General features: G+C 49.9%; 1 protein-coding gene across 1 annotated transcript in view; it reads right to left on the minus strand.

Moving 5' to 3' along the window:
- The window catches only part of LOC118225400 (inactive N-acetylated-alpha-linked acidic dipeptidase-like protein 2), a 330,235-nt gene that overhangs the window by 102,617 nt on the left and 203,247 nt on the right, over positions 1-24,371 (minus strand). The window contains exons 7-8 of the mRNA XM_035413736.1: positions 20,101-20,251; positions 1-119 (exon numbers count right to left, since the gene is read on the minus strand). The exon at positions 1-119 is cut by the window's left edge and continues 22 nt beyond it. Of these exons, the coding sequence (XP_035269627.1) occupies positions 1-119; positions 20,101-20,251 (270 nt within the window). The remainder of the gene's footprint in view (positions 120-20,100; positions 20,252-24,371) is intronic.

A 24,371-nucleotide genomic window follows, 5' to 3' on the forward strand; every position in this document is an offset into this window, starting at 1 on the left:
AGGAACACAGGACCCCCCCTGCCTGGTGGGGGCGGAGAGGAGCTCTTGGGCCAGAGAGGCGGATATGGGCTGGACCAGCAGGGACGTCAGGTTGGCCCGGTGCTGCCGGAAGCTTCCAGCTGTGCAAGGAGGAGGAGACAGTGAGGACCTGTCAGACAGCACAGCCAATAAAAAACAAACTAACCAACAACTCTGACCAATCAAGTGCAAAAAGGGATTATGTCTTCTACTTGCTGACCAATCAGATGCCATGGTTGCAATTATTCCGTAAAAACGAATTTTTCATTGGAACTAACCTCTTACTACTGGCAATTGGCGTATTGCAAGCATAATAGACTTTAGTAGATACGGAGTTGGATTAATCCAATAAAATTTGTTTGAATTTGATTGGATTGCACATGGCTTTAAACAAAGTGCACTTTATTAAATTGAGATTTTTATTTTATTTTTAAATCTCATTTGTAGTTTCATTTTTTTTCTCAGGAATTTCACAAACAGAGGAGAAGAGCCTGGGCCCAGACGTCCTTAATGACAGCACCCTGGCTCCTCCCGCTGTGAGAACTTGAAAGTCAAATATGTGGTTGGGGGGGGGGGGGGGGGGGGGGTTGGGGTTGGGGGGGTACCTAGGGGCCCCAGAGCCTAACCCAGGGTGAGGCAGAGTGGGGGGGGGGGGCAGGGGGGCACGCTCAGGGCGAAGGGATCTGGGTGCATTTCAGCCCCCCACCCCCACCCCGGGGGGCAGGCTGGAGTCTGGTAATGGGCTTGCCGAATTGTGGAGCAGTGGGCTCCCTGCACCAATAGGGATTTAGATTGGAGAAACGCTCCATCGATTCCACCTCATTAAACTGGGAAAACTGGGACCCTAATCCTGCTTCAGGAACACATTATTTAGGAGGTTCAATTTCCTAGTGCTCTTACCCCCTTAGGCATGACGGGGGCCTGTCAGGGCCGAATTACCATCCGAAAAAGCCGCTCAGCCAAAATCACCCAGACTGCCGCGGATATCCAAATGCAAAAATATATGGAGTTCTGAGCAATTATTGCAATACATTTCTACTCAATTTAACAAATCTTGCATAGGTAGAGACAAAATGCATATTTTCGAAAGATATATAATTAGAAACAGATTTGCGCAGGTTATATTTTCAGTGCAATAACTGCTTGTTTCCTGAACTTAAATGCGGGGGGGGAGGTGTGGGCGAGGGGGGGGGGGGTGAGGTTATATGAGACATTTCAGATTCAACCTACTGACTGCATATGCAAACCAGTAACAGGTTTACTCATATATAACTGCATTCACTGCCTGTGATTACTGAAGCCTGCTTCGCTCCTCAGTTTGCTCTCAACTTTGACTTACAAGCAAGTGGAAGTGTCACACTTTATCTTCTCAAACTCAGTCCGGCACGTTTGTATCAGTGATGGCTGAACTCTGCAGAACAGCGTTTGCACATAACAAACATTAATTGACTGTCAGTCAAAGTGAAGCACGAAGGCTGGGTTGACCCAGGTGGTTCAGCAGAACCTGCACAGAACTGCGGACGAAACAGACGGTCCAGCTTTATCGCACTGCAAAGCTGGATCTGAACAGGAACCGCACTGATCCTACTGAGCACGAGCAGAACGACTCAGGGAAACGTGCATGTTTCTGCGTTTCTGACGAAGTTTCTCCTTTATCTGCTGCTGCGTCCTTCCCTGCAGTAGCCCTCATATCTGCGTGTGCACAGACGGTTCGGTGCTACCGCGATAAAGAAAGGGAACCGTTATGAGCCGTTAAATATGTTCGTTTGATGGTTTCTCCCGAGATGCAGCAGCTGTCCCAGAAAGCACACTGAAGGGGCTGTTCTTTCGGAATCAGGTCAGCTGGAGACAGGCGGGTTTCGGTCCGGCGTCTCTGAGGGATTGTGCAGCGTTCTCTCGGAGCAGAGCGGAGCGATACGAGGCCCGCTGGTTCTCCTAAATCAGAGCCAGGTCACCGCAGAGAACATCCGTCTCCCATCCCCCGACCCGACGAACGCACTGCAGAACAGGCCGTCTTAACAAGGGCTTCAGTCCTGCGATGAGACTAAAAATCTCTCTTTTCTCTTGATTAGAAAACATTAGCCTGTTTTAAGTTATTGTTCGCTTGACAATTGGCAATTCACCTCATTGGCAATATTTTTGTTTTAGCAAAAAAGTAATAGAAACAGGATTTTAATTCTAAATATATGACTTAAAAAAACAGAGGCTTATTTTTTGTTTTTTGCAGTGTTGACCTGTAAACAGCTTGCATGTCCCTGCATTATGTCCCATGATGTGATCAATGTATGATTTTCAAACATTTGTTTTTGGTGAAATTGTCAAGCCTACCTTTGGTGTTAATCAAGTTACTTTTGCTTGGTAGACATACATTTTGAAGCACATTTTTTATATTTTGTGTCTCCAAAGTTAAATACTTAATTATTAATTATCAGTTATTAATGACTTCAGGTAGAAGACTTAATGTACAGCAGTGAGCAGTATAGGTAGTGATAGCAGCACTATCATGCTCAGTATGAACATCCAGCCTTGCGATGCTAGTGACACTACGCTAGTGAGCTAGCGGAAAAGGTGAATGTGAAGATGTACAGGGCTATTTCTCTATATTCTATGAATTTCCCGGGATGAAAATATGTTCAAGGACAGGGAAAGCGCAGCCTGTGGGTGCTGACCTGGCCTCTGCGTCACAGGTAAAGGTGAAGCACGCAGGAAACGACGGCCACAGTCTGCATAAAAGTGCCCTCATCACAGTCTAATCGACCGGGAGAGTAAAAATCCTGGTTACCGCGGCGATAACTCTCTTCGTCATCATGGCAGCCGTGACGAGCCTCGTTAATCGATCATCCGGTGATCGTTAACATTAAGATTTTATACCCCTCTCCGTCTGTCTCATTCTGAACAGGATTAATGTTGAGGAATGCGTGTATACTGTCTCTGGTGCTGTGAGCCGGGCCCTATCACCGCTGAATATTATAACTCATGTGGATGCACGTCTCTCACCCCGCAAGTCAGCCTCAGGAAAAGCACACGCATTGTGAATGCAATTTAATGCACTCTGATGTACTGTAATGCAATATGCCTCAATGGAATGTACTGTAATGTAATGTGACGTCATGTTGTGTAATGTAACGTACTGAAATGTAATGAAATTTAAAGTACTAAAATGTTCTGTGATGCAACATACTGAAATTCACTGTAATGTACTGAAATGTAATGTAACGTGATGCACTGAAATGTGATGTGATGTACTGAAATTCACTGTAATGTACTGAAATGTAATGTAACGTGATGCACTGAATTGTGATGTGATGTACTGAAATGTGATGTAATGTACTGAAATGTAATGTGATGCACTGAAAGGTCCTGTCTCTGGAGAGAGATGGATCTCGGGGGGATAGTGGCTCAACTCTCTTGAGCCTCATTTCAGGAGGGATGTAAAGAAAGTGGGAGATTACTGAGCAAGAGAACATTTTCTGTATGATCTCAGTTTTCTTTCACCTTGGTATTCAGAAAATATGCCTCGTTTTTCATGAAAGACAGAAAACAAGTCACCGACACACTGGGAGGAATTAATCTGAGGCACACAGCACCTCAGCCAGCCAATCAGCATGCATGACTCCTCTCTGCTTTTAATAGTCATTTCACTCGCAACGCGCACAGAATGCAGCTTCAGGAAGCGCAGGATGAGGACGGGGATAACGACAGAAATAAAGTTTTTAAAAGTTTGTTCTTACAAACTGAAGAAACAAAATGAGAAAAGTTTCTCCCTGTCTCTTTTCCATGCAGGGCTAATACTGCAGCCATAAAACCTCTCACAGTTATAAGGAAGATCTCCACCGCCATTAGGAAGTGACCATTCTCACTTAATTATCACAGAAATCGATGACAGCGGGTTTTATGTGTTGGTGATAACGCGGCACATGCACACAGGCTGACGATTCCGACCTGTTTCTGTCGGGAAGGAGTGATGCGCGGGACACAGCGCGATCTCCACACACTCAATACGCACTTTACCGCCAGTCTCCTATACGCGCCTTACCGCCAGTCTCCTATACGCACTTTACCGCCAGTCTCCTATACGCACTTTACCGCCAGTCTCCTATACGCGCCTTACCGCCAGTCTCCTATACGCACTTTACCGCCAGTCTCCTATACGCGCTTTACCGCCAGTCTCCTATACGCGCCTTACCGCCAGTCTCCTATACGCACTTTACCGCCAGTCTCCTATACGCGCCTTACCGCCAGTCTCCTATACGCACTTTACCGCCAGTCTCCTATACGCACTTTACCGCCAGTCTCCTATACGCTCTTTACCGCCAGTCTCCTATACGCTCTTTACCGCCAGTCTCCTATACGCACTTTACCGCTAGTCTCCTATACGCTCTTTACCGCCAGTCTCCTATACGCTCTTTGCCGCCAGTCTCCTATACGCACTTTACCGCCAGTCTCCTATACGCACTTTACCGCCAGTCTCCTATACGCGCCTTACCGCCAGTCTCCTATACGCACTTTACCGCCAGTCTCCTATACGCACTTTACCGCCAGTCTCCTATACACTCTTTACCGCCAGTCTCCTATACGCTCTTTACCGCCAGTCTCCTATATGCACTTTACCGCCAGTCTCCTATATGCACTTTACCGCCAGTCTCCTATACGCTCTTTACCGCCAGTCTCCTATATGCACTTTACCGCCAGTCTCCTATACGCGCTTTACCGCCAGTCTCCTATACGCACTTTACTGCCAGTCTCCTATACGCACTTTACTGCCAGTCTCCTATATGCACTTTACCGCCAGTCTCCTATATGCACTTTACCGCCAGTCTCCTATACGCTCTTTACCGCCAGTCTCCTATATGCACTTTACCGCCAGTCTCCTATACGCGCTTTACCGCCAGTCTCCTATACGCACTTTACTGCCAGTCTCCTATACGCACTTTACTGCCAGTCTCCTATACGCTCTTTACCACCAGTCTCCTATACGCGCTTTACCGCCAGTCTCCTATACGCTCTTTACCGCCAGTCTCCTATATGCACTTTACCGCCAGTCTCCTATACACGCTTTACCGCCAGTCTCCTATACGCTCTTTACCGCCAGTCTCCTATACGCGCTTTACTGCCAGTCTCCTATACGCACTTTACTGCCAGTCTCCTATACGCTCTTTACCGCCAGTCTCCTATACGCGCTTTACTGCCAGTCTCCTATACGCGCTTTACATGTCTCCTATACGCACTTTACTGCCAGTCTCCTATACGCACTTTACTGCCAGTCTCCTATACGCACTTTACCGCCAGTCTCCTATACGCTCTTTACCGTCAGTCTCCTATACGCTCTTTACCGCCAGTCTCCTATACGCGCTTTACCGCCAGTCTCCTATACGCGCTTTACCGCCAGTCTCCTATACGCACTTTACCGCCAGTCTCCTATACGCTCTTTACCGCCAGTCTCCTATACGCACTTTACCGCCAGTCTCCTATACGCACTTTACCGCCAGTCTCCTATACGCGCTTTACCGCCAGTCTCCTATACGCTCTTTACCGCCAGTCTCCTATACACACTTTACCGCCAGTCTCCTATACACTCTTTACCGCCAGTCTCCTATACGCGCTTTACCACCAGTCTCCTATACGCACTTTACCGCCAGTCTCCTATACGCACTTTACCGCCAGTCTCCTATACGCACTTTACCGCCAGTCTCCTATACGCTCTTTACCGCCAGTCTCCTATACGCTCTTTACCGCCAGTCTCCTATACGCACTTTACCGCCAGTCTCCTATACGCGCTTTACCGCCAGTCTCCTATACGCGCTTTACTGCCAGTCTCCTATACGCACTTTACCACCAGTCTCCTATACGTGCTTTACTGCCAGTCTCCTATACGCGCTTTACCGCCAGTCTCCTATACGCACTTTACCGCCAGTCTCCTATACGCACTTTACCGCCAGTCTCCTATACGCACTTTACCGCCAGTCTCCTATACGCGCTTTACCGCCAGTCTCCTATACGCTCTTTACCGCCAGTCTCCTATACGCACTTTACCGCCAGTCTCCTATACGCACTTTACCGCCAGTCTCCTATACGCGCTTTACCGCCAGTCTCCTATACGCACTTTACCGCCAGTCTCCTATACGCACTTTACCGCCAGTCTCCTATACGCTCTTTACCGCCAGTCTCCTATACGCACTTTACCGCCAGTCTCCTATACGCACTTTACCGCCAGTCTCCTATACGCACTTTACCGCCAGTCTCCTATACGCACTTTACCGCCAGTCTCCTATACGCTCTTTACCGCCAGTCTCCTATACGCACTTTACCGCCAGTCTCCTATACGCACTTTACCGCCAGTCTCCTATATGCACTTTACCGCCAGTCTCCTATACGCACTTTACCGCCAGTCTCCTATACGCACTTTACCGCCAGTCTCCTATACGCACTTTACCGCCAGTCTCCTATACGCTCTTTACCGCCAGTCTCCTATACGCACTTTACCGCCAGTCTCCTATACGCACTTTACCGCCAGTCTCCTATATGCACTTTACCGCCAGTCTTCCTCTCGTTTTGAGCCATAAGGCTCATGCTAACACCCACACCCACACACACCGCCCATCCGCTGGCAGAATAAAGTTTGGTCTTCGGTTCGTTCCTCGGGAGGGCCACCCGTAGTGTACATACAAGTCAAATATCTTTTTATCTCTCTATTCTCTTTGTCCTCCTCGTCTGGTCGAAGAAATGAAAGGAAGAAAAATGGCTTTGCCAGAGTTTCCTTTTTAAAGGATAGCAGACAGTCTGCCCGGCGCCTATTGTACTTTCTGTCTGTGTTCAGACAGCAGGAAAGCAGAGAGGCTAACAGATAGAGACAGGGTCACAGCGCACAAAGTGTCATGGCAGGGTATCGAGCTCCAGCCACTTTGGGTGACGGGCGTATGGGTTGAGAGTCGGACGCCTGGAAAGACTGTGATACACGGTTATGTGAGGTTTTTGGAAAAGTCGAAAAATCAGTCACTCACTGATTTGAACCAATCAATGTGCTTCACTGTGAAAAGAAAAACCTTTTGATTGATTCAATCAAGTCGAGAACTGACAAGGCTTCATACAAACCTCTCCCCTACTCCTAATGGGGCACCACACAAGTATTAACGCAGAAAGCACACAAATACTGAATAATCCTTATTTATAATAATTCTACATATTTTGTGACAAAGACCAAGCACCTTGCAGCTAGCCACAGTAACTCACGGCTGACTCTGTAGACAGCGAATACTGCTGCAAAAAGGAGAAGAACAGCGTGAGATTCGGCGTTAGGTAGACGTGCAAGGATGAGCGGGGGCCAGGGGGAGCAGGGGGAGCGGGGGCTGTGGGGAGCAGGGGCCAGGGGGGAGCGTGGGGAGCGGGGGCTGTGGGGAGCGGGGGGAGCGGGGGGAGCGGGGGCTGTGGGGAGCGGGGGGAGCGGGGGGAGCAGGGAGAGCGGGGGCTGTGGGGAGCGGGGGCCGGGGGGGGAGCAGGGGCTGTGGGGAGCGGGGGCTGTGGGAAGCGGGGGGAGCGGGGGCTGTGGGGAGCGGGGGGAGCGGGGGGAGCAGGGAGAGCGGGGGCTGTGGGGAGCGGGGGCCGGGGGGGGAGCGGGGGCTGTGGGGAGCGGGGGGAGCGGGGGGAGCAGGGAGAGCGGGGGCTGTGGGGAGCGGGGGCCGGGGGGGGAGCGGGGGCTGTGGGGAGCGGGGGAGCGGGGGCCGGGGGGAGCAGGGGCTGTGGGGAGCAGGGGAGCGGGGGCCGGGGGGAGCAGGGGGAGCGGGGGCTGTGGGGAGCAGGGGCCGGGGGGGAGCAGGGGGAGTGGGGGACAGGGTGAGCGGGGGCCGGGGGGGGCAGGCAGCGGTGCCTGGTGCGAGAGCCCCCCTGCGGAGCTCCTTCTCTGCGCAGGTCAAGGTCACGCAAGCGCTTCTCCAGTAGAGCTCACTGAAGCGAGCACCGCACCAATCAATACACCCCAGAGCCGCTGAGATCAGCCCTCTCATTGGCCGGCACAACGCAGCGCCCCCAGCCCCTCCTCTGCATCACAGTGATGCACTCTGGGGCAGCAGTACAGTGGTTAGGGAACTGGGTCAGGCGTTCAGAGGTTGCAGGTTTGATTCTCAGCTGTGGCACTGCTGTTGTACCCTTGAGAAAGGTACTGAACCTGAACTGGTTCAGTAAAATGCCAGGTGTGTAAATGCACTGTAGGGAGGTGTGTCTATCATCTACTTAAGATGGCTTCTGAATGCCAAAATGTGTGAAATGTGTGGTGTGTGTAATGTAATCGCAATGCTGTGATGATGATCATGGGTTGTGTTTATATACAGTATGTATGTATGTATGCATGCGCGTGTGTGTGTATTTATATATGCATATAAAACTGAACCTTTCTTTACCCTTGGACACGCAAGGCAGAAGAATGTATTCCTTCTTAAATGAACCTTGAAATAACTTTTTCCACACATTTACACAGCCTTGTGTGGCATGAAGTTTACCAGCTGATTCCGCAGAGCAGACATTTCAGAAAAAAAAAGGAAGTGAAATGGGGTGCTGAAGTGCACTGAGAAATGGTTCGCCTGATTGGAACGGACATCTTACTGTTTTAAATTTGCTCATTCAAGAATATTCACAAAATAATCCATTAAATTAGTTTAGAAAGACACGCACAGCAACGGCAACAAAAACAACATTTGAATAATAATACGAGGTTTCGAGACCAATAACATTTGTGGAAATGGAATCTATGGAAACACATTGCATGTGTGAAATATGCGGCCTTTCGTGAAAATATGACGATACATGCATTTCACAGCCGTGCAATATATTTACGACATCAAAGTGGCAGTAATTCATTTGTTTGCCTACACATTGCCTGTGACGTGCCGCAATATCTCGATGTGTTTTATTTCAATCTAATTTGAGGGAATTCCATTTCTGTGGGGGAATTTACAGCAGCTTGGTGGGCACACAGTGATGGAATAACTACACAGGAACGCACAATTAATGCATCAGTCAGACGTGATGTTGCCGGAGGAAACGTGTTCGCTGTGCAGTTTCACAGAGAGCACCAGAGGGAACCAGCGGCTGCAGGCGTTAAAAATAATGTCCAGGTGAGTGTTTCCTAGGAGACGCGAAGGAGAGCGGAGAGCGGGGCTGCTGCACGCGCTCAGTCGAGCCGTGAGTCAGGGACACGACGGCTGGGTACGAAACAGGATGTTTACGCAGAGCGCAGTATTTATCCTCTGCCACACACACCCGCCATTCTGCATGGAGGCCTGGGCTGGAGAGGGTAATGAGAGGGGAAAAGGTGCTGCATTTGAGCATTAACTCACGCCTGCCTAATGCACCTGCCTAATGCACTTAGGGAGAGACACACTTACCCCACACCTCAGCATCACCGGGGAGAGACACACTTACCCTACACCTCTGCACCACCGGGGACAGACACACTTACCCCACACCTCTGCACCACCGGGGACAGACACACTTACCCTACACCTCTGCACCACCGGGGACAGACACACTTACCCCACACCTCTGCACCACCGGGGACAGACACACTTACCCTACACCTCTGCACCACTGGGGAGAGACACACTTACCCCACACCTCTGCACCACCGGGGACAGACACACTTACCCTACACCTCTGCACCACCGGGGAGAGACACACTTACCCCACACCTCTGCATCACCGGGGAGAGACACACTTACCCCACACCTCTGCACCACCGGGGACAGACACACTTACCCTACACCTCTGCACCACCGGGGACAGACACGCTTACCCCACACCTCTGCACCACCGGGGACAGACACGCTTACCCCACACCTCTGCACCACCGGGGACAGACACGCTTTCCCCACACAAACCCCACTTGACTGAATGATCATATGCAGGGTGTAACCCGCGGGAGCGGGGCCGCTGAGAGAATCATGGGTAATCTGGAGAATCATGGGTAATCTGACATTTTGGTTTCAGCCGGGCTCTGAGCCCGAGACACATTATCAGCACGGGTCCCTGGGACACAGCGTTCACTGTGAAAGAGCATGGCATTGTGGGTAATGCTGAGTGTTTTCTGTGAAAGAGGGCTTGGCATTGTGGGTAATGCTGAGTGTTTTCTGTGAAAGAGGGCTTGGCATTGTGGGTAATGTGGAGTGTTTTCTGTGAAAGAGGCTTGGCATTGTGGGTAATGCTGAGTGTTTTCTGTGAAAGAGGGCTTGGTATTGTGGGTAATGCAGAGTGTTTTCTGTGAAAGAGAGCTTGGCATTGTGGGCAACCCACCCGAGTGTACTTCCCTTGCGAGTGGCAAAGTTCCCATTTATTTAAATATATAATTTCTGTAATTGTATATGCACGTTTATATTACCCGCCCTCGTTCAGAACCGCCCTGTATAAAAATAAATACACATGAATGTGAGTCAAAGATGAGCCTGAAGCTACCGGCCAATCAGAGGCCAGCTGTCCTGTCCTCTGTGCAAATTGGGATCTGGCTGAAAGGATTCGGGGGTTTAGGGTGCACCGGGCTGCCATGTCTCCCAATGGCCTCGTTAGACTACACCTTTGACACAGCTGACTTACCTGCAGTAACGAGCAAGTCCACAGCCATGTGTGCACTGATTGGTCAAACAAACACTAACAAGCACCAAAGAACTTCAAAACCAAATATCGCCAAATATCATTCTGAAATAAACATAAAACTTATACAAACAAGAGAAACACACATTCTGATATTTAATACAGCCCATGCTGTGTGAGGTTACAGCACTCACCACAGCTCCCTGCTGTATGACAGTGTTTCCATGCAGTCAGATTAACAGAAATAAAACGAAACAAGATTCTGGTATGAAAGCTCACATTGCACTGATATTGCATGAAAGCTTTCTGCTCCCATAATTAAAGTTCTGAAATGTTAAACGTTTTGAAAAAGGACCATTTACAAGCAGAAGCCCTGCTGGGGTTAAAGCCCAAGTGTGTTGCTACGCCGACAGTAACGGCGTGCTTTACTGAGTGTGTTCCCTGCTGTGAAACACGCGGAAGTGTGTGAAAGAAAGGAATTGTGGGTAATGAGGGAGTGTGTGAGAGAGAGAGATTGTGGGTAATGTGGGAGTGTGTGAGAGAGAGGAATTGTGGGTAATGTGGGAGTGTGTGAGAGAGAGGGAGGGTATGAGAGAGAGGGATTGTGGGTAATGTGTGTGTGAGAGAGAGGGAGGGTGTGAGAGAGAGGGATTGTGGGTAATGTGTGTGTGAGAGAGAGGGATTGTGGGTAATGTGTGTGTGTGAGAGAGAGGGATTGTGGGTAATGTGTGTGTGAGAGAGAGGGAGTGTGTGAGAGAGAGGGATTGTGGGTAATGTGTGTGTGAGAGAGAGGGATTGTGGGTAATGTGTGTGTGAGGGAGAGGGATGGTGGGTAATGTGTGTGAGAGAGAGGGATTGTGGGTCTGCTGGGTGAGCCTCATTACTCCCGTGCCACACAAGTACAGTTTGTGCCGGCGGCCTCTCTGAGGCTGGCGTGTAATGGCCGCTCGGTGTGATGAGTAGAGAAAGCTGCTCTTGTGGTCCCACTCTAACCGCTAAAGAGGCCAGCCAATGATCAAAGCCAAAGGCTGCGCATGAGAAATGATCCGAGGGTTTCTCTGAGAGCTCGGCGCTCAGACTGAACGGGCCGCTCTACTTCCACACCGCCGCCACTCAAACGCAGACAGAGCCGCCAGTCAGAACCGCCGCGGGAGCGTAAACGAGTCAGCCAATCACAGCCCAAGCTCTGGGGCGTGAGGAGGAGGAGGAGGAGGGGGCCGGGGAGAACCGCGCGCGGTAATGAGAGTGGAGCGCTGAGCGTACACCGCAGAAAAACAACAGCAGCACGTATAGAAAAGAAAAGAAAAGGAAAGGAACAGCAAGCTCTCCTGCAGGGCCTTGTTCATGCACTCTTTTATTTTTAATCTCCCTGTTTGTAAAGAACACACGTCCATAAGCTCATTACACATTGGCTCCTTACTTACAGACCTGCACTCTCCACGTCCACAAGCCTGTAACCACAGACCTGTGCTCCCTGTGTAATTACAGACCTGTGCTCTCTGTAACCACAGACCTGTGCTCTCTATAACCACAGACCTGTGCACTCTGTGTAACCACAGACCTGTGCTCTCTGTAATTACAGACCTGTGCTCTCTGTAACCACAGACCTGTGCTCCCTGTGTAATTAAAGACCTGTGCTCTCTGTAACCACAGACCTGGGACATCTCACACTAAGAATGAATAAGCAGCTGCTTTGAATACATCTCACCTGACCCACAGTGATGGTGTTAATAAAAGTGTTGAGTTATCATATTAAACGCAGACCTGCGGTGCATTTTTCAGCGCTGCAGCGGAACACTGGGGAGACCAGCGCGCGTCGCTCTGAATAATGAGGGCTGGGCTGATCTGCAGTGCTGCGGAAGGAGCCTCCCAACCCCAGGGCTGCAGGACCCCTTCCTGAGGAACCCGCCGTCCTCGCGCTGCTGTACAGCACCTAACCTCCGCACCCAAACCGTCTGAGTTATGCACCCGGAATATGTAAACTAATTCAGGTCACCAAAAAAAATTCATAAACTGACACAAAAGTTGCCCTCAGATATATATTAATTACAGCGGATAAATATTCACTGAACATCGCACAGGTACAGGAGAGCCAGCACACAGACCTCCACTTCACACAGCAGCTGAAGCTTAAACAGATTCCCTTTTTTTTTTCCCGGAGAAAAACTTTGGCCTCTGCAAATCGAAGCACAAATACATCCAACTTAATTGCCTGTAGAGCGTTTTCCACACTTCGTTGAAGTTGGTTTGAGAAAAAAGGAAAGAAATTCAATAAACAAAGCATTGCTTTTTCCCTGAAGGAATTATGTGTGTTGGGCGGAGTGCCGGGGGGGGGGGGTTGTTATTATTACTCTGTTGGTAGTTTGTGCTTTTAAAAGAAGCCCATCTGTCGCACTGGTTGTAAAGTGAACGCCGGGGGGGTGGCATGGTGGAGGGGCTGGGAAGGCCACTGTAGACCCAAACGACTGGCCCGTCAAGCTTCAGAGCTGACTGGGGCTGAGGGGCTGGGGGGCTGGGGGGCTGGGGGGCTGGGGGCTAAGCGGGGTCCTGTTGTTCAGTGTGCCACCACTACAACATTTGCTCTGAGGCTTAGTCATGCTAACGCTTGACCAAAAGCTGGTCCCCCAATGCTGGAGACGTCTCTGTTATTGTCTGTTAGCGTATGTTAACTTGTGTGTCAGAAGGCTCTATAGTGTGGCTCCATACTGTAAGTCACTCTGGATAAGAGTGTCGCTCTGATAATATCGGAGAATGCAAATTGCATCTTCTGCCTCATAATTCTAGAAACACACAGACAAACAGACACACACACACACACACACTCAGACTCTCTCTCTCTCACACACACATGCACACTCTTTCTCTCCGTCTCTCACACACACACACACACACATCTACACACACACTCTCTCTCTCACACACACAGACTCTCTCTCTTACACATACGCACACACACAGACTTACACACACAGGCTCTCTCACTCACTCACACACACACATACACACACACAGACTTACACACACAGGCTCTCACACACACACACACACACACACTCACACACACACACTTTGCCGTTACGTTGATCCTGGGCCTGCACCCTCTCCTCAGTGCCGATCCCTGGGAGAATGCAGAGGAGCTGATAATTAAAGGGCACATTTGGTCATTTAACAGGACAGCAGAGCAATCACATCATTCTAATTTCACTTAATCACCAGCCCCCTTTTCAAAGAAGACGCACGCCATTTTATCTGAGTCAAAAACCGCTCCTCAAGATGTCTGCCTTGTGGCTTGGAAATAATAACGTAATAAATAAATAAATGATGCATTTCAAAGAAACAGACAGAAACTTCGGCAGACTCCTTAAAAAAGAAGTGTATAGGTTTCCATGGCAGCTGTCCCTTCCCGCTTTTAAAATTGTTTTTTGGATTTCATCCTTTTTATTATCTTTTCTTTATTCTTTTATTCCGTCTCATCATGAGCCGTTATGGTGTTTTAATGCAGTGGTGCTGGGGCTGCACCAGGCCAGGGGAACAGCAGATAGGTCCTCTAATGATGATTGGGTTTTAATGAGAGCTTAATGGCACTCTTTCCCGTGAAGCCCCCCCCCCCCCCCCCCCCCGGAGCCCCCGGCAGAATGACATGCTTTATGGGCCCTGGCATGAGACGCGGGCACACAGCACCCAGATGTTCATGCGCTCGCGCGCGAGATTAATGCTCCTTATTACTTCATCTCTCTCTCTCTCTCTCTCTCGCTTTATTTGTTTGCGCGGGACGCGCCGCAATAAGGACATCGTTTTCTTAGTTAACTGGAAATACCGGCCCGTGAACGCAACGTGTGCCACCCTGCCAGGGAAGGAGCCAGGGCGATGGAGGGGTGAGGTGTCGCGTTCGCGGAAAAGCGAATCTTCCTCCCAACCGTGAAGGAACCAGAAGACGCCCTGACGGGCCCGAACCTGAAGACCGCGCACTGCGCCGTTAGCGCTCTGTCGTTAGCGTCTGCGCTCTGTCGTTAGCGTCTGCGCTCTGTCGTTAGCGTCTGCGCTCTGCCGTTAGCGTCTGCGCTCTGTCGTTAGCGTCTGCGCTCTGCCGTTAGCGTCTGCGCTCTGTCGTTAGCGTCTGCGCTCTGTCCTTAGCGTCTGCGCTCTGTCCTTAGCGTCTGCGCTCTGTCCTTAGCGTCTGCGCTCTGTCCTTAGCGTGTGCGCTCTGTCCTTAGCGTGTGCGCTCTGTCCTTAGCGTATGCGCCGTTAGCGTCTGCGCTCTGTCCTTAGTGTCTGCGCTCTGTCGTTAGCGCCTGCGCCGTTAGCGTGTGCGCTCTGCCGTTAGCGTCCGCGCCGTTAGCGTCTGCACTCTGTCGTTAGCTCGCTCCTTACGCTACGTTCTGCACGCGCTCTGTCCCACGCAGGATTACGCAGCTCACACACACAAGCTGTTCACACAGCTGCACACTCACTGGAGCAGCTCAGGTTAAGTACCATCGTTCAAGGGCACAGGGGCTGTGCCCCCATGGGATTCGAACCTGTAACCCTGGAGATACAAACTGAGTTCTCTCTCCATTACACTGCGCTGCCCTCCTCCGGCTGCCTGCTCTCACTTATACTCTTTTTGGAGGGGGGGGGGGGGGGGGGGGGGGGGTGGTTTGGGTTGGGGTTTGCGATGAAGAAGACTGCACGTTTATTAAACAGAGTAAAATGAGGGGTTTAACCCTTTCACTGTTAACATCTGTCCCAGCTCTTCAGTGGGGCAGTAGCCCTGCAGACACCCTTCACTGGCGCAGTAGCCCCTGGACTGGGGCAGTAATACTTCACTGGGGCAGTTACCCCTGGACTGGGGCAGTAACCCTTCACTGGGGCAGTAACCCCTGGACTGGGGCAGTAACCTTTCACTGGGGCAGTAACCCCTGGACTGGGGCAGTAACCCTTCACTGGGGCAGTAACACCTGGACTGGGGCGGTAACCCCTGACTGGGGCAGTAACCCTTCACTGGGGCAGTAACCCCTGACTGGGGCAGTAACCCTTCACTGGGGCAGTAACCCCTGACTGGGGCAGTAACCGTTGACTAGGGCAGTAACCCCTGACTGGGGCAGTAACCCTTCACTGGGGCAGTAACCCCTGACTAAGGCAGTAACCCTTCACTGGGGCAGTAACCCCTGACTGGGGCAGCGAACGCAGGAAATCCAAACCCGCATCTCTCAACATCTGCGGAGGCCGTCACATGGGAATGGAACACTGTAACACGCCAGAGAACACTGTAACACGCCAGAGAACACGCCAGAGAACATGCCAGAGAATACCGCAACACGCCAGAGAACACTGTAACACGCCAGAGAACACCGCAACACACCAGAGAACACTGTAACACGCCAGAGAACACGCCAGAGAATACCACAACACGCCAGAGAACACGCCAGAGAACACTGTAACACGCCAGAGAACACTGTAACACGCCAGAGAATACCACAACATGCCAGAGAACACTGTAACACACCAGAGAACACCGTAACACACCAGAGAACACTGTAACACGCCAGAGAATACCACAACATGCCAGAGAACACTGTAACACACCAGAGAACACCGTAACACACCAGAGAACACTGTAACACACCAGAGAACACGCAACACACCAGAGAACACTGTAACACGCCAGAGAACACTGTAACACGCTAGAGAACACTGTAACACGCCAGAGAACACCGTAACATGCCAGAGAACACTGTAACACGCCAGAGAACACCGTAACACGCCAGAGAACACTGTAACACGCCAGAGAACACGCCAGAGAATACCGCAACACGCCAGAGAACACTGTAACACGCCAGAGAACACGCAACACGCCAGAGAACACTGTAACACGCCAGAGAATACCACAACATGCCAGAGAACACTGTAACACACCAGAGAACACCGTAACACACCAGAGAACACTGTAACACGCCAGAGAATACCACAACATGCCAGAGAACACTGTAACACACCAGAGAACACCGTAACACACCAGAGAACACTGTAACACACCAGAGAACACGCAACACGCCAGAGAACACTGTAACACGCCAGAGAACACTGTAACACGCTAGAGAACACTGTAACACGCTAGAGAACACTGTAACACGCCAGAGAACACCGTAACACGCCAGAGAACACTGTAACACGCCAGAGAACACCGTAACACGCCAGAGAACACTGTAACACGCCAGAGAACACGCAACACGCCAGAGAACACTGTAACACGCCAGAGAATACCACAACATGCCAGAGAACACTGTAACACACCAGAGAACACCGTAACACACCAGAGAACACTGTAACACACCAGAGAACACGCAACATGCCAGAGAACACTGTAACACGCCAGAGAACACTGTAACACGCCAGAGAACACTGTAACACGCCAGAGAACACTGTAACACGCCAGAGAACACCGTAACATGCCAGAGAACACCGTAACACGCCAGAGAACACCGTAACACGCCAGAGAACACTGTAACACGCCAGAGAACACTAACACGCCAGAGAACACTGTAACACGCCAGAGAACACCGTAACACGCCAGAGAACACCGTAACACGCCAGAGAACACTAACACACCAGAGAACATTGTAACACGCCAGAGAACACTAACACGCCAGAGAACACTGTAACACGGAGAGAAAACCGTAACACACCAGAGAACACCGCAACACGCCAGGGTGCCCACTAGTTGCCCCGGCAGTCACATGACGGGAGAGGAGCGTGGGAGTTTCCTGTGTCGCTCTGTCCCGGGCGAGCGGCGGTGGTCCCCATGACGATGTTGGGATCGCCCTGCACACGGTTCACAGGGAGGCCACGTGAAATATTTCATTTTTTCCATTTTTTCATCACAGGCTCGCTGAATAATTCAGAAGGGGAAATAAGCGCCCGGCCGTTCAGTGCATACTTCAAAGCACAGGATGCTGGGAGGACAATGTGTGGGATCATCACTGAAGATAATGAAAAATGCAACGATGCTCTAAACTTGGGCCGGTGTTCACCCTGGCATTCCGCTAGCAAGCTAATCCGCTTATTTCTGCCGGACTCATTAATAAAAGAAAAAGAGCCTCTTAAAAGCATTAACCTCCATGCAGAACACGCACCAAACACATGCAAATGCCCTATTCAAGTGCTTAACCGTGAGCATTGTTTCATTATAAAGGACAATTAAGAACAGGCATCTCTGATAACCTACTTTGTAAACCCAAACAGCTCTGTGTCCTTGTGTTGAAATTCACAAGGTCTTGCTCACGACCTTCACGGCCATTTTCTCTGGAGACGCGGGTGAGACAGACAGGAAAGGCAGGGCGGTGGCGGACACGTGTACGCGCCGTGTCATCGCACATGTCCTTCGCCCACATCCTGAAAGACAGCGAGCGTGGAACAGACGGACAGAAGAGGAGCAGAGACACACCGCGGCTGAGCACAGATAGTCCACCGCCAGCAGACGGCACGCGTTTGTTCATTAAAGGTTCCTACACCGGTCCCAGAGCAGCGGCGTGCTTAAATAAATATGCAAATGATCGCATTTCTATTCAAAGCGCTCTTTTGAGTCCAGCGAGGTTTTTAAATAACCCAGGGGTACACAATGCTCTCCCTGTGAACAGGCCCACCTGTCGCCGACGTGAAATTAACATGCAAAAAATGTTTGAAGTTCTCAGCATTCCGTGTTTTCTCACTCAGATACGGGTAAAAAATAGCTCCTTTTTATAAATGGTAATGCAAACAGGCGTTCAGACAACCGTCCAAAAACTGCACCCAACAAACACAACGTGATGAAACACCTCCATGTTTACTACATGCAAGAAAGGAGTGTGAAAATATAAAATCAGAAATAAAAAAATACAGTAACATTAAATACCCACAAAACCCAGCCATGATGTATATGCTGTAGATGAAAGCATCTATACATTAAAGACCTTTTTTTTTCTTTACTTTAAGCGATAAGGCATAAGAAGTATGAACATTTATCATGCATTTATTTATTAACTTTAGTTATTTATTTATAACTATTCAAAATGATTTAATTGCACAGGCGCTTTTAAATATTTAATCAATCCAAACGCAACTTGTAGAACAACAGAAGATCAATGCCTCAAAAGCTGTGAAATGCCAGCATTCATAAGCAGACCACGCTGCACTGAAACAAGCCCGTCTCATTAAAGTATTCCGGCTTCATCTCACTGGTGACCTTTGCGGCGACATTAATGCACCAGATATCCGCGCGCTGGAGAAAGCGCTCTTTTCCTCTTTTCCTTTAGTGACGGACCAGCCGCTCAGCAGCTGCTTTAACAGCTGTCTGCGGAATCCTCAGAGTCCTGACATCACATCCTGCTGCCGCGTGATTGGCACTTGGTCCTGGCAGGATGGATGAGTGGATCTGCCCAGAGCTACACGCAGCGCAGTGCCAGACACCGGCTCCAGGCTCTAACACTGACGGGGGTTCATTCCCCCACCCAAGCCAAAGACAAAACATTTTACTTTCATGGATTTTCGGGAAAGAGATGCGTCTTCAGACCAATGCCTATCAGAAAAATAGGCAGGAATCGAGTGGTTCACAGAGGAATGGGGAGATAATTTCGTCTCTGGGGAGCCGGGGTGGAGAAGCTCTGCGCCTGTTCATTAGGACCTGCCATTACTGCTCAGAACAGCCTGTTTTCAGAAAGTACAGAAGCAACAGGCTAAAGAGTTATCCACACTTGGCTTCAGGACCAAGGACAGCGGCCTGTCCGCTACACAGGACACCTGAGCTGAGGCAGTTACACACTTACAGACCATAATAAACAAGAGCTCTCACCAGACTATTGCTTTTCACCAATTTACCACAATTACAATGTACAGTATGTAAATTCTCCAAAACAGGTTTACTGCCAGTCCACTGCCCACAACAGGAAGTGAATAAGAGACTGAAATGTGTGCACACAGGCTCACAGACATCCTTAAATTCACAGCATTAAGAGTCATTATCTGCTCTGTCGTTCTCTTACCAGGGTGGAGGTGATTTGATGACCCCCCCCCCCCCCCCAATTAAGGTTGATAGTGTGTCTAACGAGCTGGCGCGCATGGAGCCGCCGGTGGGGGGGGGGCGGCCGACGTGGGGCGAACAAGAGAGATGACCGCGTGAAAAATGAACACCAAGTGAGCGTCTAATGACAGACCACATGTTGATTTGCTGGCTGAGCGGTCTAAAGAGATAATTACCGCGGACGGCCACATCAGGCTTAACAGCCCCGACAAGCGGGGGGGGGGGGGGGGGGGGGGGGCAGCTGATGGGGGGGCATTGGGGTGGGGCAGAAAGAGAGCAGACCACCGTTGGGGGCTCTAGAACTCCACTGACTAACGGCAGAGCTGCTTATTAACTTCACTTCCCCTGTTTCTAGTTTCACCACATCAGTTAACATCTCCCCTAATCACACACACGTGCGCAGTGGACTGAGGCAAGCGAGGCAGGCGGGAAGCAGAGCTCCGGAGGTGGGAGCGCAGTTTGGGGGCCCTTACCGATACTGGGGTACCCGGGGGTGGAGGGGTCCCCTCCGGGGTTCAGGCTGATGCCGAAGGACTGATCCCACAAGCCCGGCCTGTCAGGGAGATCACAGGGGTCCACATAGGGGAGCACCCCCAAAAACCCAGCTTCAGTCAGGAGGGAGAGCTGCAGAGACAAGGAGTCTGTTAGAGACACCTCACTCAACACACACACACACACACACACACACACAGACTCACACACACCCACACACACACACATACACACACACACACACACACACACACATACACAGACTCTCTCACACACACACACACACAAAAACTCACTCCACACAAACACACACATACACAGACTCACACACACAGACACACACAAAAAGTCACTCCACACAAACACACACACATACACACACACAAACTCACTCCACATGCACACGCACATATGCACACACACACACACACGCACAGACACACACACACACAGACTCACACACACACGGGTGTGGTTTCTGTAGACCTCCACAGTAGTAGAGTCATTTAAGAGCTATGAGCATTACGTATTAGCTCCTCTTATAAAAAAATGTGAGATTTTAATATGAACATGTTCATTTCAGCACCACGTTTATTAGCGCTGGATACAGGTGCAGGTGAAGCTGAACAGTGAGAGAGCAGACTGATGTACATCATCTCTTTAAGCTCCACAGAGGAGAGCCATCAGCAGCGCTGTGCGCCTGGTCTAAGCGGCGGATATCACAGCCGTGGATCGCGGCCCCTTCGCTCTGTGCCAGCCGCTGCAAACAGCTCGTCCTTGGCTGTGCTCTTGACATTTACTCGGGAGCTGAGCTACACGGCCTCGCTCACCGCCTCCTCCAGGCGATCAAGGCTGGACTGCGTCCAACATCTGCGCACGCTTTCAACCTTTAACAACTGCAGACGGACACGCTGGTTTAGAGAAACGCACCTCCAAGCCTCCCAGACAGATCCCCTCAAACTCCCCTACAGGCCTGGGGGGCTGCAGGGCCAAATTTCAGTACTTCAGTTATGAGTATGAGCAGCCTGGTCAGGCTCACAGTGCTGCAGGGTTTCTGAGCAGCCTGGTCAGGCTCATAGTGCTGTAGGATTATGAGCAGCCTGGTCAGGCTCATAGTGCTGTAAGGTTATGAGCAGCCTGGTCAGGCTCATAGTGCTGTAAGGTTATGAGCAGCCTGGTCAGGCTCATAGTGCTGTAAGGTTATGAGCAGCCTGGTCAGGCTCATAGTGCTGTAAGGTTATGAGCAGCCTGGTCAGGCTCATAGTGCTGTAGGGTTATGAGCAGCCTGGTCAGGCTCATAGTGCTGTAAGGTTATGAGCAGCCTGGTCAGGCTCATAGTGCTGTAAGGTTATGAGCAGCCTGGTCAGGCTCATAGTGCTGTAGGGTTATGAGCAGCCTGGTCAGGCTCATAGTGCTGTAAGGTTATGAGCAGCCTGGTCAGGCTCATAGTGCTGTAAGGTTATGAGCAGCCTGGTCAGGCTCATAGTGCTGTAAGGCTATGAGCTGCCTGCTCAGGCTCATAGTGCTGTAAGGTTATGAGCAGCCTGGTCAGGCCCATAGTGCTGTAAAGGTATGAACAGCCTGGTCAGACTCATAGTGCCGTAAGGTTATGAGCAGCCTGGTCAGGCTCATAGTGCTGTAAGGTTATGAGCAGCCTGGTCAGGCTCATAGTGCTGTAGGGTTATGAGCAGCCTGGTCAGGCTCATAGTGCTGTAAGGTTATGAGCAGCCTGGTCAGGCTCATAGTGCTGTAAGGTTATGAGCAGCCTGGTCAGGCTCACAGTGCTGTAAGGTTATGAGCAGCCTGGTCAGGCTCACAGTGCTGTAAGGTTATGAGCAGCCTGGTCAGGCTCATAGTGCTGTAAGGTTATGAGCAGCCTGGTCAGGCTCATAGTGCTGTAAGGTTATGAGCAGCCTGGTCAGGCTCATAGTGCTGTAAGGTTATGAGCAGCCTGCTCAGGCTCATAGTGCTGTAAGGTTATGAGCAGCCTGGTCAGGCTCATAGTGCTGTAGGGTTATGAGCAGCCTGGTCAGGCTCATAATGCTGTAAGGTTATGAGCAGCCTGATCAGGCTCACACTGCTGTAAGATAATGAACCTGACAAGTGAAGGATATTAGAAGCAGGTTTGATCATTATTCACAAGCACTTCTGTACATTGATGGATTACCTTTGAAATGAGAGGTGTGTGAAAATCATTCATTGTGCTTTGCGCGGGTGAATGAGGTGAATATTAAATTTGCAGGCTGTTTAGAATATGGATGCACTAATAACATCATCTGACAAAAAAAAAAAACTACTTTGGCGCTACTGTGTCAGTTTGATGCATTTTCTCTTTTCCACAGAAAAGCATCTGATTGTGCGTCATGTGACTGATGGCCTGATGAGCGAGCCATGGCAAGAGGAGATCCACCCCAGGGACAGGGCTAATAAGCAAGGAGGAAAAAATAATTGCGCAGCTTTGATGGCTGAACATGTCCATTACAGTAGTAATGATCCATCTGCGGGGCCACCCCACATCCACACTCTGGGTGTAACTGCAGTAACGGAGATGGAAGCTCTGATTCACAGCTAATTCCCAGCTGGGCGATCTCTCCACAGAGGAAACACCAAGCGGCCCTCACCTGTGTCATAAGAACAGAGTCCTGCCTCAGGTGACCCACCTGTACATCCACGGGCCCTGCTTTTGCCACCCCGCTACACTCCAGCCATTTCAGCCAAAGCACTTCACTCTCAATGTGTACAGTTCTATCCATAACTCATATCTGCAGTTTTTATTCAAGTGTAAATTGTAAATTTGGCATTGTAAACCTATTCCGACCAACTTTAAACACCCAGACATACTGTCAGCCTCTTATCATACAAATTCAGAGTTTAATTGTGTTTGCAAATATGCATTATGTATAATATTTGTCCAATAATTCTCATGAAAACATTTATAATAAATACTTTTTGTTGAAAACCGTGCTGTATTCATTATAATATGTTATGCCAAAAAGATTAAATCAAACACAAATCAATAATATTGGTGGTGCCGTCTTAATGAATCATTCATTGTCTATGATGATTCATTAACTGATGTCCCTTGATAAATTCTTAATCCCACCCTAGGAGGGCAAAGTCATACATAACACTACTACAAGTATGACAAACTGACTTTTTTTTTAAAGTCTTACCTTTAATACATGTATTAGAGTCTTAAGACACTGTAACCAGATCTAATTGCGCATAAATACCAATTCAGCCCCATTTAAAACACACACAGTTGTAAACATGTAAACATTAAAACACACTGAAGAGGGACATCTTAGGCCCCTGTAAACTCATCACCTACCCCCCCCCCCCCCCTTTGTTAACTGACTCTGGGGGGACAGACGACAGAATCTCTCTTCACAAGCGGTGCCCGATCGATACGCCGCCCCAAACAAATGACTCAGTGGGAGTTGCCTGCACTGTTGCAATTCAAACAAGAGGGTGAATTATTTTCGGGTCAATATTGCGGCCATCGTTCAGACGGGACGGCCGTTGTGCTCTTTCCATGGGGCAGAGATTTCGCTAAACCCCGGGCAGAGAGAGGAGGGGAGAGGGCGCCTCTCTCCCGGGCTCTGGCACGCGCTTGTTGACTTGGTTTATCGAGGCATTAGAAACCTTCCCGCTAATTAAAACCAGGGAAGCAGACGCCGTTTTTTTTTAAACAGCGCCCGTCCATCGCAGGCCCACAACATTCCCCACTGCCACTTCAGCCCATAAGTGACTTCACTGCAGACTCGCACCTCAGAATCCCTCTGTGTGACCAGGGGGGTCTCTGGTAATGAGCAGGGGAGGGGGGGGGAGGGGGGGGGGGGTCTCTGGTAATGAGCAGGGGGCATGACTGTATGCACGGGCATTAGCATTAGCCATACCCAAAATACAAAGCAAATGATGATGGTGTTCAAGGGTATTTATGCATTGATTAGGGAAAAACAGCATAACCACTTTCACACAAATGTGATTTACTGCTGATTTACAAAAATATCCAAAGCATTACAAGCCTTAAATTCTGATTACTGCGCAGAGGCAACATTGTCCACACGCGGCATTCATGTACTAAATTAACCATTAAACAACATCTTAATCAGAGCTCTGAACTCAGAGATGAGAAGCATTATATTAGAAAAAAAATAACACACTTTCATAAGCAGCCAAAATTTCAGAAAACTCGAAAACAATGAAAAATAAATCCGGAAACATCCGAGCAGTTTTCCTAAATGAGCTC

Source organism: Anguilla anguilla, chromosome 4 (genome assembly GCF_013347855.1).
Source record: "Anguilla anguilla isolate fAngAng1 chromosome 4, fAngAng1.pri, whole genome shotgun sequence".
Lineage (NCBI taxonomy): Eukaryota > Metazoa > Chordata > Actinopteri > Anguilliformes > Anguillidae > Anguilla > Anguilla anguilla.